The 19,500-nt window shown below is 43.0% G+C and overlaps 1 protein-coding gene across 1 annotated transcript in view; it reads right to left on the reverse strand.

The window, feature by feature from the left end:
• The window catches only part of DYNC1I1 (dynein, cytoplasmic 1, intermediate chain 1), a 181,552-nt gene that overhangs the window by 69,034 nt on the left and 93,018 nt on the right, over positions 1-19,500 (reverse strand). Inside the window, exons 7-9 of the mRNA XM_010562430.1 lie at positions 11,547-11,709; positions 10,281-10,380; positions 5,251-5,376 (exon numbers count right to left, since the gene is read on the reverse strand). Coding sequence (XP_010560732.1) covers positions 5,251-5,376; positions 10,281-10,380; positions 11,547-11,709 — 389 coding nt within the window. The remainder of the gene's footprint in view (positions 1-5,250; positions 5,377-10,280; positions 10,381-11,546; positions 11,710-19,500) is intronic.

Raw genomic sequence — 19,500 nt, forward strand, 5'->3', positions numbered from 1 at the left:
GTGGCTTAGAAAGCTTAGATCAGTCCCCCAGGAAACAGAAAAAACATCATGGGCAGAGATGACCAGTAGTACATTAACAATAGGCATTGCATTACAAATAATCCTCATAATTAATGGGTAAGGTAAATTTTTATTTGTTCAGTGAAAAAACACATTACAGACATATAAGTGTTTTCTAAGAAAGAGAGCTAGAATAAGAAATATCATTGACACTACTCTATTGATCAATAGTACAGGAACGTTCACATACAAGGCCAGTCGCTGCATTGCATATATCAATATAGGATTGAGCTCATGTTGAGTCATGTCATCAATAACCGTGCCATACTATTTTTGTTTTTGTCACCCCCACCTAAATGCAGACCAAGAGTAGCTGAGAGAAGCAGTGTGAACCACTGCTTAAAATTCTCCCACCAAAATGAGGGAGAGTCAATGTGATTTCCATGTCTTTGCTGGAATGCTCTGGATACTGCCAAACCAACCCAACCAGGGATGACTCATCTGTAGGCCTCATACAGTACTTCTGAAAGGCTTGGGTTTTGCCTTTGGAATGCACTGGATTACACCAAGAGTTTGTGATGCTCCAGCATGGAGGAAGAGGACATCCCTGACTTTTCCCTACAAGGACATTCCCAGTCTGCACTCTGCAGTATTAACTGCGTGCTCAATTTATTCCTCACTACCTAAGGAAAGCATTGGGCGTTCATTCCTTTGGCAGATGAAATCACCCTTCCACTTTGATTTTGCTTCTGAGACAACATTTTTTTGCTTGCATAGGAAAACAAATGAACAAATTGCCCAATCCCTCACTCTTCCTTGCTTTCCCATTTCTAACCTTGTGGTAAAGGGATGTATGATGAGCTATAGAGGAAAAAATTTGTGGGACTTCCAGCTAAAATACTGGCAGCACATCACTGGGTGAAGTAGAATCAGAGAATCACAGAATAGTTTGGGTTGGAAGGGACCTTTAAAGGTCACCTAGTCCAACTCCCCTGCCATGGGCCAGGACATCTTCAACTAGATCAGGCTGCTCAGAGCCCTGTCCAACCTGACCTTGAATGTTTCCAGGGATGGGGCATCTACCACCTCTCTGGGCAACCTGTGCCAGTGTTTCACCACCCTCATTGTAAAAAACTTCTTCCTTACATCTAGTCTAAATCTACTCTCTTTTAGTTTAAAACTATTCCCCCTTGTCCTATTGCAACGGGCCCTACTAAAAAGTTTGTTCCCATCTTTCTTATAAGCCCCTTTTAAGAATTGAAAGGCTGCAATAAGGTCTTCCTGGAGCCTTCTCATCTCCAGGCTGAACAAACCCAACTCTTTCAGCCTTTCCTCATAGGATAGGTGTTCCAGCCCTCTGATAATTTTTGTGGCCCTCCTCTGGACCCTCTCCAACAGGTCCATGTCTTTCCTGTGCTGAGGACTCCAGAGCTGGACGCAGTACTCCAGGTGGGGTCTCAGCAGAGTGGAGCAGAGGGGCAGAATCACCTCCCTCAACCTGCTGGTCACGCTTCTTTTCATGCAGCCCAGGATATGTTTGGCTTTTTGGGCTGCAAGCCCACATTGCTGGCTCATGTCCAGCTTTTCATCCACCAGTATCACCAAGTCCTTCTCCACAGGGCTGCTCTCAATCCCTTCATTCCCCAGCCTGTACTGGTACTGGGGGTTGCCCTGACCCAGGTGCAGGACCTTGCCCTTGGCTTTGTTGAACCTTATGAGGTTCATACAGGCCCACTTCTTGAGCTTGTCCAGGCCCCTCTGAATGGCATCCCATCCCTCAGGCATGTCAACCGCACCACTCAGCTTGGTGTCATTGGCAAACTTGCTGAGGGTGCACTCAATCCCACTGTCCATGTCATTGATGAAGATATTAAACAGTACTGGTACCAATACAGACCAGCAGAAATATAAAAACCTAAAGAAAGGCAAAAATAAAACAAGTAGAAGAAAATAAATATTCCACAGGAGGAGAGAATAGAAGCCAGTAGGCCTATTTTGTTTAGAAAGGATTTGATAGACCACATGGCAGTTCATATAAATTAATCAGTAAACAAGTCCACTTGGCTGATAATAATTTTTCCCTTAATGCATATTAACTAAAATTGGACCCAGTATTTGTAGCACAACATATTGTAGAGCTATGAAATTTACTACCACCTACACTGTATTGATGAGCCAACAACCTAATATGACTTTAAATGGGGCAAGAATTTCATACCAGTAAGATCATTAGTGACAACAGCTAAGATAAACATTTAGAGAATACATCATTCCTCACATCTGAGGACTGAAATCAAATGTTTTGCTGATTGGAGTTAGGAAAAAACATCATCACTGGTAGATTTTTGCATCATTGTCTGCCATGGCTGATAGACAACTTTAGTTGAAGCCCCTGGGTTCTGGCAACTTTCAGCAAAGGCTATGGGAAAGCCTGTTGTTCTGATTATGACAATTTCAATGATCCTATGTAAGATTACAAAAAGTCATAGAAAGAGGTAAAGAAAATTAAGAAATTTCTTGGTAATCATCTCACTTAAATCTGTATAATATACCAGGAAAGACAGAAAAACTTTACAGTTCCTAGCTTCAAGAATTTACCAAATGCGCACTTGCTGAAGTTCAGCCAGCTCTTCAGCTGTCTGGAGATGTTTCACATATCTATTTCTACTGATGTTATCAGAACTCCTGAGGTAGAATTTCTTAGAATTTCCTCAGAAATGGCTTCATAAACCTATTTATTGATTTGGCTTCTCAGAAGTGGCTTGCATGAGTTCCTCAACAGTCACATCTGAAATGAGTTTCTACTTGCTTATATCTCACTCTATGAGCCCCCAAATTGAAAGGCAAAAGGTGTATTAGTCAGCACCATATAGTATTTATTAAGACCACATTTTTATAGGTCTTTGGAAAGGAAAATAGAGGGCTACTGGGAAAATACACTCAAAGTACTGTGTTTGTCATACCTGGGCAACCTAGCTGTACTGGTAAGGTGTGTGTTCATCTCTATCTGCTGGGCTGGACTGTTATAAGGTCATGTACTGCAGAGGAAAAAACTGGGCGTGTCTCACAGAAGACCTGGAGAAATGGCTGAATCAGGACTGAATAAGGGAATATTTCTCTTGCAAAATGGCAATATAAATGATATTGGGCTAACTAATAATACAGTTGGTTTCCACTAACTAACAGAATAACATGATGATCTACAGAACTGAATTCCAGACTCTGAGCTAATTTTTTTTCCTATTTTCCATATGAGTCAGTTAGTACAAAACCTGTGTTCAAGAGACCAAGTCTCATGCTTTTTGCTTCCCCATTTCATCTCATGTGGGTATCCCCATCTGATCTGAGATGCAGAAGATACTCCACAGGTCAGAAGCCCCATAATGGTGGTTCAAACATGGTTCCAACTCATAACAGACTTATAGTGCAAATTATCTGTGGACAGTTTGACCAAGAAAAGAAATATTTCCCATGAACAGAAGAACTGATTTCATTTAACTGAAAGATGATGAATCCAGGATGTATGTGAAAGCACAGGGCCATATGTGTCTCTCAATTCACAGGTTTTAAGGATCCAGTTCGAAAAAGGGGGACATCCAACTTATGGGTGAATTAGACAGAAGCTCAGCCAGGCCAAATCTCTGGCCACCACTTTGTCCTATGTGTGTTTTTCTAATGGAGAGTATAGCCTGTCTCAGTGCTTTGAATTTAGTGAGTCATACCTCCCCTGTTTAAGGGTACCTACTTTTAAAACTAGACAGAGTTTTCAATTAACGGAGCACATTGTTATGTCTGTAGTCAGTCTTCCCTTTGTGTACTCAGAAGGGCTACCCTGAATCTGGTTATTATCTTGCAAAATCAATCTAGTTTAAGGATTATTCTTCCTGAAAATGCAATGGGCAATCTCTCCTCTTGAATATGTTGTTTAAAACATTAAGCTGCATGTACATCCTAGAAGAATTTGAACATGGGATCTGAGCTATGATCTTAAGCAGTCTGAAAGAACACATCAGTCTGCTGAATATGATATCCAGAAAAATAGAAGTTCTCATTTCAAAGGTAATACACACACACACACACACACATACATATATACGTATATAAATCTGCACGGCATATTTGCTGTGCAGGCCTAGACTCCTTGTGAAGTTGTTTTTCAGTATAGCAAATTAGAAAAACATGCCCAGAATTAAAGGTTACTTAATCGGGTTGAAGCAGTAACTTCAATTCCAGCAACTCCCTCCCACTATGTTACATCTGATAATGTACCCAAGTCCAAACATAAACTCAGTTCAAAAAGATGTTTGGTCCTTGAATGTAAAATGACACTTAGCTTACACAATTAGCCAGGTAATACATATCCTTCCAAGAGAAGCAATTTTTACCGCAGAATAATCTGCATTTTACTAATCTCTGATTGTTAAGTTTTACTTGCTGAAACTTTTCCATATGGCTTTTTGAATACCACTGTCCTGTATTTAATTACCACAGAAGGATATTAATGAAGAGGTTGGGAATTTGGCCCAAGCCCTGTTCCACAGTTTGGACAGTTTGATGGAGATAGAGCCAATGAGAAAGAACATTTCTGTCAATACAAGGCTGTGCCATTTCACACATAAAAGCAATGGCAAAAGAGGAGTAAACAGACCCATAGAAATAAAACACCCAACTATTTTTGAAATGGCCATAAACTTCTAAAATAGTATGGTCATAAAGTAGCACTGAGTGAAGTGAAACACTGGTTTGCTAACCTAAAGGAGAGTCAAACAGGAATTGGTGGAGTAGTCCTTGTAATTCAGACTGTTTTTATCAAGCTGTAAGACGCATGCCCAGAAATGCAAAGTGTACTTCCCAATTTTAAAGGCAAAACATGATATTGAGCAGAACCAAGGCAAGGGTAGGCAGCTTGGAGTACAGAGGATGCAAGGAAGCTAACGTGGGTGGGAAAGCATATGTTGCTGCCTGGATGAGGAAGTGGTACACCACAGTTACTTCATAAGTGCAAGGGCTTTATAAACTAAATCTCCCAGGGACTGTTTTAAATACACAAAGAATGACACGCAGCCCTGACAGACTTTCAGTATTGTTTGAGAAGGCTGGTTGCCTTCTAAAAACACTGGACTGCTGCTTGTACTTTTTCCAAAAATGCCTATTTTTAACCTCAACCTCTTCATATAAACAGTGGGAAGATGTACCATGTAGTAAACTCTGTTTCATCTAGCATAAAATTAATCGCCTCCTCAGCCTTACCTGACAATGGAAAACATATTCCGGTGTGGTTTTCTTGAACTTCATGTTCCATACCAAGGCTACCCCATCAGGCTCATGTGGAGCATCTTCATTATTGTTATAAGATGCAACCATCAACTCAGGGTACTAGAAAGAAAAAGAAAAAAGCAAACGAAGTAAGATGGATGATGAAGAATCTATGCAAAATCAGATGAGACAGAAATAATCTGCACTAAATGTGCAATATCTGGTTTTAATTATAATACAAGCTCATAGTATTCAGCTTCATTTTGGTTTTATATTTTACTCATCCTTAACATCCTTAAAGCCCCTGCTCCTTGTTCTCTATCAGTTATTCTCAGATACCACAAAGGCAATGTTATTTTCTGCAGGTAGTTCTCAGAAAAGACAACTAGCAGATATTCATAAAGGGAATGCAAAGCAAGGAAGAGGAAAAATCTGAAAGCTTGAGTAATTCTAAAGTATTTCCTTAACCATTTCTTCAGGGACAAACCGTTGTCTTAGCTGATTTTGATAATAAAAACACTATGACCATAGCATTGACTTGCTTTTATTCTGAAATTCACAGTTTTTTCAGCATCCCTGAAAACTATTCTCTTATTTCATTAGGCACTCTTCCTATTCACTTATGCATAGAATCAACTTGAAAGCTCTTCTTGACAATTCAAATAGCAAACAAAACATTTTCTTCACAGAAGCTCAATTTTGCAAGATACTGAGGTCATCTTGTAAAGCACAGGGTGACCTCAAATTCCACTGACTCAGTAAGATTGATGCAATGAGCTCTCTAAAATCAGATCCATATTTTCTTGTATACCCATCATCCACTGATGTATAGCAGTAGATATGCAACACACATGTATGTATTTGCTCTGTTTATACATATATACACACACGTACACGTAATATCATATATGAAAAATAAGATTTTCACATTATGTTGATGACCTTGTATTGTTTCAAAACCCCATAAGAAGTAACAATTTGCCCACAAAACATCAATTATTTTCTACTGACACAATAGCACTTCTCCACTCCCACGTTTGACACCAGGCACCTCTGGTAGCCTCTGTCCTTCCCTCTAAATAGTCAAAGTAAGGCAGTGGACCTTATGGCATGTCCAGAGAAAAGCACGTGGCTTCTGCAGCCCAACAAGCCAGCAGCCCAAGCTCCGCAGGACCGACACCCTCCTCTTGTAAACTAGGAATGCTTTCCCTCCAAATTTCTCAATGATCTCTGCAAATCATTGTCACTTTTTGTCTTTCCCGGGTAAATTCCTGCCAAACCATTCACCGCTTTATAGGGGAACAGTGCAGCTGGTAGATGTAAAGGAAGTGGGACAAAGAAACTGCCAATAGTGCTATTGGGAGCTGTGAATTTGGTCCACACCAGGCATTTTAACAATAACCCCCCCCCACAACCCTTTATATCATTATTATTGGGGTTTGAACCTCTCTGCTGTCAAAATCCATTTGGAAGAAATAATGCGCACAGCTATAACTTTTGCCATCAGCAGCTGCTCTTTCCCACTTTGTGTACACTTCCATGGATAATACATCATGGAGCTGATGATTTCTCTATTCAAGCTCATTGTTCCAAATGAGCCTGGACCCACGTGTGGGAGAACCAGCAACGACACGTGGCCACCATAGCTGCCTCTTTCCTGTTTTGGGGCAGCTCTGACCCGGTAGTACCTACAACCTGGCAAACCCTGGCTGCTGGCACAGCTTGTAAGGGCAATTTAGCACTGTGGCAGTACACCTCCTCCACCCCCCAACAGGAAACGAACTTCTCCAGGCAGGGAGGAGAGGAAGAAAAAACCCAAACCCTAGAGGCCGCAGGCTGAAAATTGAACTGACCAATGGAGATGTGCCAGGTACATGGAAGTGACCTTTTGGCCAACAGGGATTAAAACGACCACAGATCAGGTTCGACAAGGGTATAAACGGGGCCCTGCCAGAGGACATTGTGAGCCAGTCCTCCTTGGAGCAGCGGGTCTGCAGTCGGGGACTCTCCCCTTGGGTCGGGACGCTGCCCTAGGTAACTTCTGCGGGTTGAGAGCCCTCATCTGTTAGGTGAGTGTTGGCTGTGTAGTACTAATTCCCCTTCCATCATTGAGCCTGTGGCTTACAAATGTTGTCAGAGTTCTAACTAACTTTCTACTGAAGAATAAATCTGAGTTTTAACACCTGTTGGATTTGATTGTGCATGCCTCTGAAACAAGCACCCAAATCATTTGCGTGGGATTTAGAGCATGCAGCAGACCAACCACCTCTTCTCCCTCCTCGAGAACTGAGGGAGACCTGAGGGTGGTTAAATCCCACACCTGAAACACCACCTCGCTGGACATAGCTGTGCCAGCCCGCCCTCCACTGCTCTCATCCATCTAATCCCCCTCTTCTCTCTCTCTCCCGCAACAGAGATTACAACAACTTCTGAACAGAAAGCTCAGCTTCTCCTTTGAACCTTTCATTGCATGTTGGCCCAGATCCAAGTAAACAGCATGCACAGTAGGCTCTTGCCAGGGCATCTCATTTTGGCTGAATAGGTTAGGTACCATTTGCGCAAACAGCTGAGCCCACCGCTGTGAAGGGGCAGGTACCGTGGCAGGCAGAAGCGACAAGCCCTTCCACCGGCATGACTGCAGCCAGCTAGGGCGCGGGACCAGGTCTGAAGCACCAGTTTAGAGGCACTTTGGGGTTGGTTCACGCTCCTGGAAAGTTTAGCAAGCATGTTCTGGTTGGCAGCACATCTGGCCATAAACAAACACTGACTCAAATCTTGCTGGTCTATATGTAGGTTTGGCAATCGCAGTTTATGCAACTGGAAATACAGTTTCAAGTTTACACAGATGCTGGGGTCATACCTAGCTGGGTAACACCATTATGAGGCTTTTTGACTCTTAAAAAAACAGAGCTAAGTGCAGCACCCTAAATCTACCCATGACACACTCACTGCTTCACTCAATCTACTTGCATTTACAGAATTCAGTCCTCACCAGGTGCCCAGCTGTCCTGTTACTGCAACTGAAAACAACATGGAAATGGGGCTGTGGGAAACAGCATTCAAGGCTGCTGCCTGAGAATCAAGAGAGACACAGCAGTATTCCTGAGACTGTGGTTTTCTTGGCTTTAGATGAGCTAAGGTTCATCCTCATGGACAGAGCAAGGCAATCCTACTCTCTATGTTTACATTCAGTCTGTTGGGCCTTTCCCTTAGATCCCTGATGAAACAGCTAAGCCATTTTCCCTTTGCTCTGCAAAAGAATCAAGGGGCTAGTGGGTTAGCTTTAATGGTATGAATGATCCCACGTGTTTGGAACCGTATTTTACATGCAACTGGGAACAGAATAACTTCTTTAATCAATGCATCAAGGTCCTTTGTTTGATTAAGCTTCTATTTGTCTCCAGGCTGTTTTGCAGCAACAGTTTTATCGCAGAAAAATTGAGCAATGTGTTCTGCAGTTCCCATGATTATTCAAGTTATCCTTTGGCATACTGGACACTGCCATGTCCTGGAGCATGAGTGAGAAGCAGAGCTGGCAGTTAGGTGAAATACCTCCGTCCAGCTCCAGCTCCTACCACACGATACACCTCAAAGCAGGAAAAAGAGGGGGCAAATCCCTCCTCCCAAGCTAGCGTAAGGTGGTGTGCAGAAGCCCCCTCCCGGCACAGAGAAGCCGCTGGGCCAGAGAAGCCCCCGCTGGGGTGCCAGGGAGCTGAGTGTGAGGAGTTAACGGAGGGGAAGGCAGGAGGGGCCACCCTGGAACAAAGAGGTGGGAAGCAGAACATGCCTAAGAGCCCCAGGGGCTGAGCAATTACATTTGGCAGTGCTCTTCTGAGGCGGCTTTTTTTCTTGCTGCCTTGGGAATACAGTAAGAGCTGCCTGTTAGGAAAACATCAGATAAGAATTCCATGTAATTTCCAGCCCCTGAACAAGTGAACAACCTAAGATAAGTGTTTCCTCAGGCTTATATTTGATTTCTGTGGAAATCCATATGTGCTTAAAGGCCACCCACGTCACACCAGTGCATACCTGTTGTTAAGCTGATATTTTGTATGAAAGCAAAGGGATAAATCCTTCATTTCACACACGGGGCACAAGCTGGATATTACAAGAATCCTCGCTGCAGCTGGCTGTTCTACACCACACCCGTCCAGAGAGCCGGACCAGCACAGCCTACCAGTGACGCTTGGTGGGACCCTCCAACTCCTCTCCTCCCTGCTGCCTGCCACATCCTCCGTGCAGTCAGCTGCCACCTTACCTGAGAAGTACCTGGAGGGATGGAAGCAGCCCTGCTGCCATTTCAAGGGGAAGGAGAGAAGGAAGGATGTTGAGAGTTACCATGCTCCTTATCCACTGCCTCTCTCCAGCCCGCACGCACGCTTTATGTACTTGGCCTTAAACACATCATGCTGTGTTCACATGCACATCTAACATGGTGCAGAAAGAGCAGCTACTTCTAAGATTAGGCTAAGCAAAACTTATTCTTAGCACTGGGCTGAGCTACATCTATAGCATCTTTGCCACCCACACCAGACTGCATCAGGGCTCTGGACACACCAAGGCATGCCTGAGGCTGGGTTTGGAGCCAACTAGGCAGACTGGCTTGCGTTTGCATTTTTCAAGTCTATGTCCTCCTGGACCAGTTCTGTATTGGGGACCTTGGAGCAGAGTCTCCCTGGTTTCCTCCCCAGGGAAACCAGCTGCTTTGCTCCAGGCTGGAACCTAGGAACAGGCTAAAAGGGACGGAGCAGGGAGGATGACAGGGGCTGGTGTGAAGCTGGGACCGAATGAATTAGACAGGACCTGTGCTGATGTGTGCGTGTGCTAATCCCAGCTCTCCAACGGAGTAACTAATTAAGCTGGTTTCTGTGCTTTGCTGATGTGGCTGTATTGGTTTTGGGAAGCTTAAGGAGCTCTATCGTCAGTTTTACTTTGCACTATGACAATGCTTTGCGGCTGGCCATATTTTTTTAGGGAGAAGTTGGAAGGGATATGGAAACGCATCTCCCGGCTTCACATCTTACCTGAAGAGACCAATCCATACAGGTGACAACACGATGCTTTGACCAGTGTTCATCATAAAATTGACGGTTAAAGGAAAGGTTGGCTCCTGCTTGAACATCTCTGTGTGAATTCAAACAAAGCAACAGATTTTGAAGTACCAGGGTTCAAATGCTGTGAAAAGCAATGCAAAAGTTTCTGACTACTTCTTCTCAAATCCCTGCCTGGGGAAGCCTGCCACCTTGATTTAGTTGCTCTCACTGGCTGTCTTGCTGATAATGAATCTGCACCAAGGAACAAATCTTACATCTGTTTCACAAAACCACATTTCTTTATTTCCCACTGCCTTCTGACTCTTCTGGGTCACCCTGGGCCACCTCTGCCACCTTTGTCTCTCAGGACTGAACCTGGCCCTGGCATTCAGCTCCCCGTTTTCTGAATCTTCACCTCCAAGCTATAACCAAATACCTCTCATTTCTGACTCCTGAAATCTTAAAGGTACAGCACCTCCTCCCAGCGATGGGGAGGGCAGATGCCTTCTGGCACCATTAGGATGGGCTGAAGCTCAGTACTGGTCCAACGCTGCCACACTGATGCATTTAGCCGGTTCACAGGGGCGATGGTCTAGAGTAACCTCCAGTAAGTAACTTCAGTGCGACACAGCTACTGATTTGCCATGAGGCTTCAACAGATATGCAGCTGTTGAAACCTAAATACTTCCTCTCCTACTAACAAGTTTTGCTGCTTCTACTCCCCTATCAATTGCTGAATACACAACCCGTCACCTCTCGTCTTATGCGTTTAGATTGCAAACACTTTGGGAGATCATAATTTTAATCTACGGAATGCATAGTACAGTGGGATCCATTACAGACCCGAGGCAGTAGTAGAATATAAACAACAGTAATTTGAATTTGTAAAAATATCATAATATAAGCACACAGACATACATCACTGGAATGTATACATGCATATCTACATATACATGTGCATATACACATTTATGTATTTCAATTATTTTTTCAGAATTTGAAATTTCACCCCAAAAATGAAACAAAAAATTAAAACACCTGAATAATATGTCAAGGAAAAAAACCCCAGAGCAATAAAGCATGAAGCTATTTTACAAAATAATTTTGGCTAACAAAGTGACCCAGGCCTTCACAGAGAGATTTAAACCTTTTCTTAACTATAAAAATGTTGAATTTAGTTTTAAAATTAAGGCTTCCTGGGATTGGAATTCTTTTTATAAAGCTTATTTTACAAAAGCAAAAAACCCCCAAACTGACCCATCTTTCTCTTCTACATCTCTGCCACTGTAGTCAAAGAAGATGTCTGAATCTTCAGCCAAAGCTCGCTCAATTACACGTATTGTCCGGTCAAAAAATATCAGGAATTCTTCTGAATGGAGAACTTGCTGTTTTTCTTCTTCTGTCAGTTCTCTAGGAGGAGCTTGGAAAATGAAAAGATGTAGTTAGGAGTGTGACATTTCACCTCTTTCCCCATGAATCAACATCTTCAGTGGGCTTCTTTTGACATGAAAGCTTGCCGTAGCAATGTCAGGAAAAAAATCAAAGCTTTACTCTTAAAATCATGACTAAGAATTTTTTAGTATATCTAGATACTCCTGTATATTCCCAGAATGTAGCATTTACATAGAAGAAATCCTGTAACATATATTTATTATTCTGAAATGGAAAATACTTAAACACCCCAAATTAAATAAACTCAATGTTCTTATTTCAGGAAATGGCTGTGACTGACATTTAGGCAACACCTAACTCGAAAAAGCAGAACACTTATGTAACAGGGGACCTGTCAGAGGAGCCAAAGATAAAATAATCTTCTTAACTTATACTACAGTTCTTTGTATTAAAAGGCTCATATAATCTCTCCCTTCACTTCTTCCCATGTCTCCTTGGTGTCACTGATAAATTCTGTCTTTGCCTTAGAGCTTTTGTGAAGCAATGAAGTAAATAACCAAAGATCTTCCCTGAGGCAGCAAAATCGAAAGCAACCCACCAAACACCAGTTTCTTTAAGGCAGTTTTATTCCTTTCAGGGGAATCCTAAGAGCCAGAGCAACAAACACCACTGAGCCATGGCCAAAGCTGCCCTGGAAGGGGGTAGGAGCTGTCTCAGGCACTGGTCAGGATAGCCTGGTCCCCCGAGATGGGGGCTTTTTTACACATACGCAGAGATGCTAAATCTTTACTACCTAGCCAGTATTTCCAGTATGGCCCTTCATTTGAAAAACACTATCTTTGCAGGATGCACCAATGCTACATCTCCATCAGTTTAATGACCTGTTGGTAAATTCCAACTTAAACATCAGAGGGAAAGGAAATTGGGATGCTGCTGCTCCTACAGTGCAAAATTCTGTTCTCAATTACACTAGCAGGGCTGTATTGATATTGTGTCAATGTTGTATATCAATTATGCCATTGCCCACATGTGCTTTTAAACCATCATTTTAGTTATATTTCAGAATTACTTGTATTTCAAAAAATGCCGTTAGTGTCTTCATAGTTATGCCAAACCAACCTTGCAACTAGCTTAAATTCCCAGCGTGAAAAGCTCTGTTGACATCACAGGAATTATGCTAACAGAGAATTTTGTTCCAAATTTATAATTTGGTACACAAACAACATATTGTAAACAGATTTACTGCAGAATTACAGAGACTCATACTTAGAGTTAACTGGCAATCAAAGGTCTCCTGCATTTGGCTTTACACTACAGATTTGAGGTGTTTACTTGTGAAAATGCCCTTGCAGTCTCCCTGGGCCATACTGGCTTAAACCACCAGCAACCAAAAAAGATAATTCAGCACGGTGCCTCAGAAAGCACCCAGTATACATCAAAGTTTAACTCCCAGTCATACATATCTTAACGTTTAATTAAACAATGAGTGACAAAGTTTAAAGCTGCCGTTCAAAATTATTTTCCAGTTGCTGTGCCAGGCCACTCAGCTTCTTTCAGTGATCAGGGAGATGTAGCCCTTGCTTGCCACCTGATTTTCCCATGGTTCGCACTAAATTCGTGAGCTTTGGTGCCCAAGTACGACGCCACCACCAGCCCCAGGGGCAAGGATGGATTGAAAGGCGGCAACTGCAGGCAGGAGTAGTGACATGATCTGCATTAATGTATTACTAAGCTCCCCCAATTTTCAGTGTACTTGCTTTCAGAGCACTCCCTGTGGTTGGGAGAGGCTGTTATCACCACACTTAGGTTTGCCTCAACTGGTCAAAGCGTTAGCTCTGAAAGACAAAATCTCTGCACTACACCTGGGCTAAATATAGAGGGTAGGAAAAATGCAAAAGGTGGAGGAGCAATTTGGCCCTCAGGAGACAAAGCAGCTAAGAAGTTGGAAACTTTAGCCTTTGATGATCTCCTATGGCCTTGGCCTTATGCCTCCTACCACCAGGTTAGTGGTCCCTGTGGAGCTCCACACATCCAGAGAATATCTGCGTCCCCCTGCATGGTCCCCCTGAGTAGCAGAGTGACAATTACCAAGGCGGGAGCACAATTTGCCTCTAAGTGCTTTAGACAGAAGCAATGCATGTGAGAAAAAGAATGACTAGTAAAAAGTACAGGTTGACCTATTGCAGCATCCACTGCTGAACAGCAATTGGCACTAAGGGAACTCATCTGGCAAGGAGGCCTGTAATGAGGCAATATCCCACTGTCACCACTAAAGCATCGCTTTCCGAGAATCAAAGACAACAAGCATGACAATGCAGCAAAATGGCATAAAAGGGGAGAAAATAAGTGCAAATGCAACTGGAAAACTAATTTTGAACTGCTCCAAATGGTAAAAATTATTTGCTAAATCACATCCTCTCTACAGCTTGGAAATATAAATTTATTACTCGGCCATTTGCCAACTATAACTGGCAAAGAAAAAACAACCAAAAATCAATAGAAAGGAAAAAAGGCAAAAAATAAACAGCTTGGGAGCTGTGGAGTGTTCACAAGCAATGGAGACACACATGATTGCAGTTCTACCTCAGCAAAATCTCCCTTGCAGTTAGCAATGATCTGTGGGAGGCCAGCAGTCCATTAAACCCTCTTCGGCATCAGAAACACCTTGGCTAAAGTTTGTAGGGCATAAATCAGCTTACCTCATTCATCTGACTGACACACCAGATGCCCCCTGGTGATATTAAGCTTCATATTTTAACCTTATTTTCTTCTTTCATTCGGCTTCCTCTGAAGTTTTATTTGAGGCAATCTCTTCTTACAAGAATGTTAACATCGTTATTTTTTCCAGTGTAAAACATTGCTGTAACTACTGCAAATACATGAAGTATAAGCAAAAAAGCCAAAACAGACAGGCTTGTTCTTTCAAATATGAAGATTTTCTAACCATTTCTCTTTCAGAGCCACTTCCATTTTCCCCTTGTTCCTTCTCCCTGTCTGTCCATTACCTCAAATAAAATGAAAAGAACCTATGTAATTTTCTGCAATTTTTCTTCCTATCTGGGAGCTTACAGTTACTTTGATCTAAGCTTTCAAGAGACACAGACTCTCTTCAAGGAAAACTCTGAGAAACGTAAGTAGATGATCAAAGTATTTTTTGTTTTGTTTTGTCACAGAGACCTATGTGATGTGACAGTATCTTCAGAAATTCCCTGTAAGAATACAGCATTTGCCTTCAAGTATCTGCTCTCCCTGGCGTAAAAACCAAACAAACCACATCTAACCTTCCATGTCTAACAAAGCCTACTGCGATGCTTAGCTTACCAGTGCTAAAAGTTACGTGCTTATTGCCTGGAGTGCAATGAAAGCTCCTGCAAAGGCAGACCTATACTTCGCTCTTGTTTCTATACTGTGGCTTTGTAATGAACTATTGTGCCTGTGCTCTGCTTCCTACCTGGAGGATCTGAACCCACCCCTGGCCCCACACAGCTCATGGTGAGAGGAGCCGTGGTGCAGCCACCATGTTCCGCCTACACAGGGCCACTGGGCATCCCATCTGTCCATGGACCCACTGAAACATCGGTGGGATCAAGTACCCACAAGCACGGTGCTGTCTGGGTGGCTCTGGGGTTATGAGGTCAACTGTGTGTATCGAAGAAGCCCTGTACTCATATTAATGTATAACACTGTACAAAATAAAATGGAAGTTACATTTAAAATTAAAATACTGTGCAGTTATATATGCGTGGAGGACACCGCAGGGGAAGAAAATGCAAGGTATATCCATAATGAAAGACACTGTACACTTGTGCATGAGCAAAAAGGTCTATACTATGTAACAAAAATTGAATGTGACATAAATCCAACAGATTTATTCAACACTTATTTCTGAAAAATAAGGGCATTTTTTTTATTTTACATGTGATTTAACATGATCCTCAGAAATACCGTATTTCACATCAGGTCCTTTGTCCAAAATTTCCTTGGACAAAACAGAAAAAAAAATTTTGATATGAAAACATTTCCTTGGATCTTTAGACACTAAGATAAAAAATGCTGCAGACTTGTTCTTATCTGGCAGAAGCAGGCTTGTAGTAAATATAATATAAATAGTTGTGATAACAGTGCAGGATCAAATTCACAAATATTTAAATACCAGGATTCGAGTCTTCTCCCAGGGAAGCCAAAAAGATATTTAAAAAAGAACCCCAAACCAGAAAAAAGACCCACACTTAAATAAGTATAACAGAATATAAAAAATTTTCTCCTGGAACCTAAGCAATTGTAAAAACATGACAAAAGAAATGAAGTCCATTAAAAGCAAAAAGAAAAAAAAAGAACAGAAAGAGTAAGTGAATGAAAGAAAGGGCGAACTAATAAAAACAGTAAAGCAGGAAGCAGCCTTGTTATGAGCCCAGAGATATAACGAGAGACAGAAGGAGATTAGTAAAACCCTTTTAAGAGCTGTATTATTTCTTTCAGCATGTATTTAAACCCAGGTAAACTGTAGATGTGCTGACGACCGAGGATGGTAGAAATGTTCAGCGTCAGAACCGCAAGGTGCTAAGTGGCTCTCAGCAGCTTTTAGTCCTTGTCTGCCGTTAGCCTGCGATCCTCTTGTTTTAATTGTTCTTCTCACATTCATGTCAGGCTTGATATACGCCATATTCTGGTTTGATATGTGCTGTATCATGGTTCAATACATGTCATACCTTGGTTGTGTTGGGTTTAAGATGCGAGCCCCTGCATGGCATAATTGCTGAACTTATAAAGGGAGATTTTGAGGTGCATTTAGGCATTTTTTGGTTCTGGAGTAGCAGGGTCCAGAGGCTTAAATTGGAAGCCAGGCAGGGCTGTTCCTTCTCCAGGGGCTGTGCTGAGCACCATCCGTGAGCACACTTGAGCCGGGCTATCGGGATGGGCTGGCACACCTGAGCTCACTGTGGTGTTGGCGGCAGTGAAACCGTGGTGTTACAGGCTATTACAAACCTCAGAGAGATCACAGGGGCAAAGCCGGCAACCTCATCCTGCTCCTCCGATGCTGATGGCTGAGCTGGCGAGAGCTAAAGCATCTCCCCCACCACAGCCTGCTGTGTGGACACCCGAGCCCCATGCACAGGGCCAGGGCAAGAGCGGCGCACAGCAGTACTTTGAAGCTGCAGATCCCAGACTCCCCCACCACAGCCTTTCATGCAAGTTTCTGTGGATATATCCACGGCTTCAGATAAATGCAGGTTGAGGGCCACTTTCAAGATCCAGCCTGTCCCACTGTTCCTGTGGTTTCTACCGACACAAAGAGGCACCTTAGGTGGAGCTCCAGAGCGCTCTGGTGGTGGAAAGCCCCAACCCATTTGATGCCACAGTTTGAGACCAGTCTCTCGTTTACGTGGTCAGGAGAGGCTGGAAAGAGGCAGAGTCCAGCGCAGTTCACCAGCAGGTATCCCACACTCGGCTCTTCCAAGAACGATGGGGCGACCGTGCACCTGAGACATGGGTGACAACAGGCAGCCCCATGGAAGAAACACAACGGGGTCCCAAGGCTTCGTATGCTTCAAACGGTCAACAAGCCAGGTCTTCACCTCCCATTCCAGAAACACTCTGGGGGGGCTTGAGCTGCTCCTCTGCCTTTAGTACCTCCATGGCACTGAAGTGCTGCAAGAGGTGTTGTGCCAGACAGGCTGCCCTATTGCAGGTGCACTGTGTGCCTTACAGTGATGCTGAGACAGGTCCAGAACTACGGTCAGACCCTGCAAACAGCCGTGACTGCTGAATAATGCCACCAAACCCTGCAGAGCAATGCTGGGGTGTGTGAGGGGAAGATGAGGAAATTAAGCATGCAATAAATGTCTGTAGAATTAAATTGGACTACCTATAAACCACAGAGGAAAAAAAAAAATCACATTTCCTCTTAAAATACCATTATAAAAATAGAGCACTCCTGTCCTGTTGGCTTCGGGAGAGGGAGAGTGAACAGACTGGATCCAAGCTTTATTTTTCATCCTGACCTATTTTTGAGTTATATTCATGAAAAAAAAGTCTGCCTTTCTCTCCCCGCGCTTCTCTCTCCCATGGTTTTTTTTCTTACACTCCTATAACTCAAAAAAGGCCATGCTGATTTTTTTTAATCTGTTAAAAAATGTGCTCCCTGAGCTGAAACCAAATTTCAGCCCAGAGCAAATTTTTACGGCTGGGTTATAAATCCCTGAAAAACAGGATTCATAATGGAAGTGCTGACACAGCCTTAACTACTATATAGCAGTGTGAATGGCGCCACTATAATATCTATTAGAGATTCTTTAAAAAGTTTGCAAAATATTGTCTTGCCTTGCAGAGAAAAAGAAGCCAGAGTACTTAATGCCAACATAAACATGCTTTTAACCCATTATGTGCTAATTTGCAGAAAAAGCTATTAATTCTGAGTAGGCACACAGAGTGCAGCACCGACAGGAAATGTTCTTCTAAACTCCTGTTTGACTTGTAACATGGTTTTAATCACTTCCATGAAACACAAACGATGACTTCAAACTCTGAACGTTGCTCAGAACATGAGAAGGGTGATTACAACAGAGAGGAAAACGGGATTTTGTTGGCAAAAGGGCTGAAGCCAACAGGGAGAGAGCAACACCAAACACTAAAAAATGGGACTCCATTCCCTGCCAATTTGGGGACGACTACTTCATTTGATTCATAGCATTTAATGCCAGTCATCAGCACGTCACTATTTTATCCATTGCAACACATACTGCAGGTCAAGTTCACTTTCCATCAGGCAATGGGCATGTTTTCTTCTTCCTTGAACCCAGTCAAGTGTTAGCACCTCACAAAGCCGGTTCTGCTAAAACAAGCTGTGCCTTGCTTTTACAGCCTGCAGTTTGTGTGTCTGAGACTAGTGTTAAACAAGCCCAGTTGATCTACCGTTCCTGGGGGGTCTGCTAGGCAGGGAAGGGGAGCACTGTCCCAAGACGAAAGAACAAAAAGAAATAAAAGATGTTGGCAGTGGTGCTTGGTCAGCAAAGTACATAAAAGGCTAACTTCAAAGCCCGCAAAAAAGTGAAAGAAATCAGTTCAGGAATGTATTTAGATTTTTTCTTCTTCTCTTCATGCAGGAGTTTGTCCTTTCTCCTGAGGTATGGGGGTGGGATCAGCTGTAAGCTGAATATTAGAGGGACATTCAGCAACTCAGGACAGTGCTTATGCACTGCATGCAGTGATGCTGGTTTTTTACGGCTTCCTGTCGTCATCAGTAAAAGAGATACTGTATTAGGTCCAGTGACTGCTAGACCCCATATGTGAGTTGACCCCACAGGTTTGGGAGGAAGGGCAATTTTCAGGAAAAAGTAATTTCTCCTGTGTTGCCATGTTTCTTGTGCATGTCTTCAGTTCTGCCTTTGCAGACTCTTGTGTGACTCCTGTTCCTTCTGTCACGGCTGCTCCCGCTGGTCCCCTCCACCCATGGCAGTGGTGGCTGGGGGCAGTGGGAGAAGCAGGAGGATGAGAAGTGGAAGGAGTGAGTTCCCCCCTCCATGTTTCTACAAGGACCTAACAAGCAATGGACACAGCAGGCTTTATGGTATGGGTGATTTCTATGATGCTCTTAAGAGGGAAGAAATATCAATTTACAATCAAAACAGCATGGCTAGTACTGCAACTCACTTCAGTGTGTGAGGATAGTGCCTGTGGGCACTATACACCAGACTCAGGTTTTTTGGACACTGATGTAAATCTTGCCAGGCTCCCTTGTATGAGAAAGGAGCATCCACTGCTATATTCTCAGTTAACGATTTCATGGGCTTCTCTGTAAAACAACTCCATATTTTTCCCA

This window comes from Haliaeetus leucocephalus, unplaced genomic scaffold (genome assembly GCF_000737465.1).
Source record: "Haliaeetus leucocephalus isolate CR32 unplaced genomic scaffold, Haliaeetus_leucocephalus-4.0 Scaffold0, whole genome shotgun sequence".
NCBI classification, from domain to species: Eukaryota; Metazoa; Chordata; class Aves; order Accipitriformes; family Accipitridae; genus Haliaeetus; species Haliaeetus leucocephalus.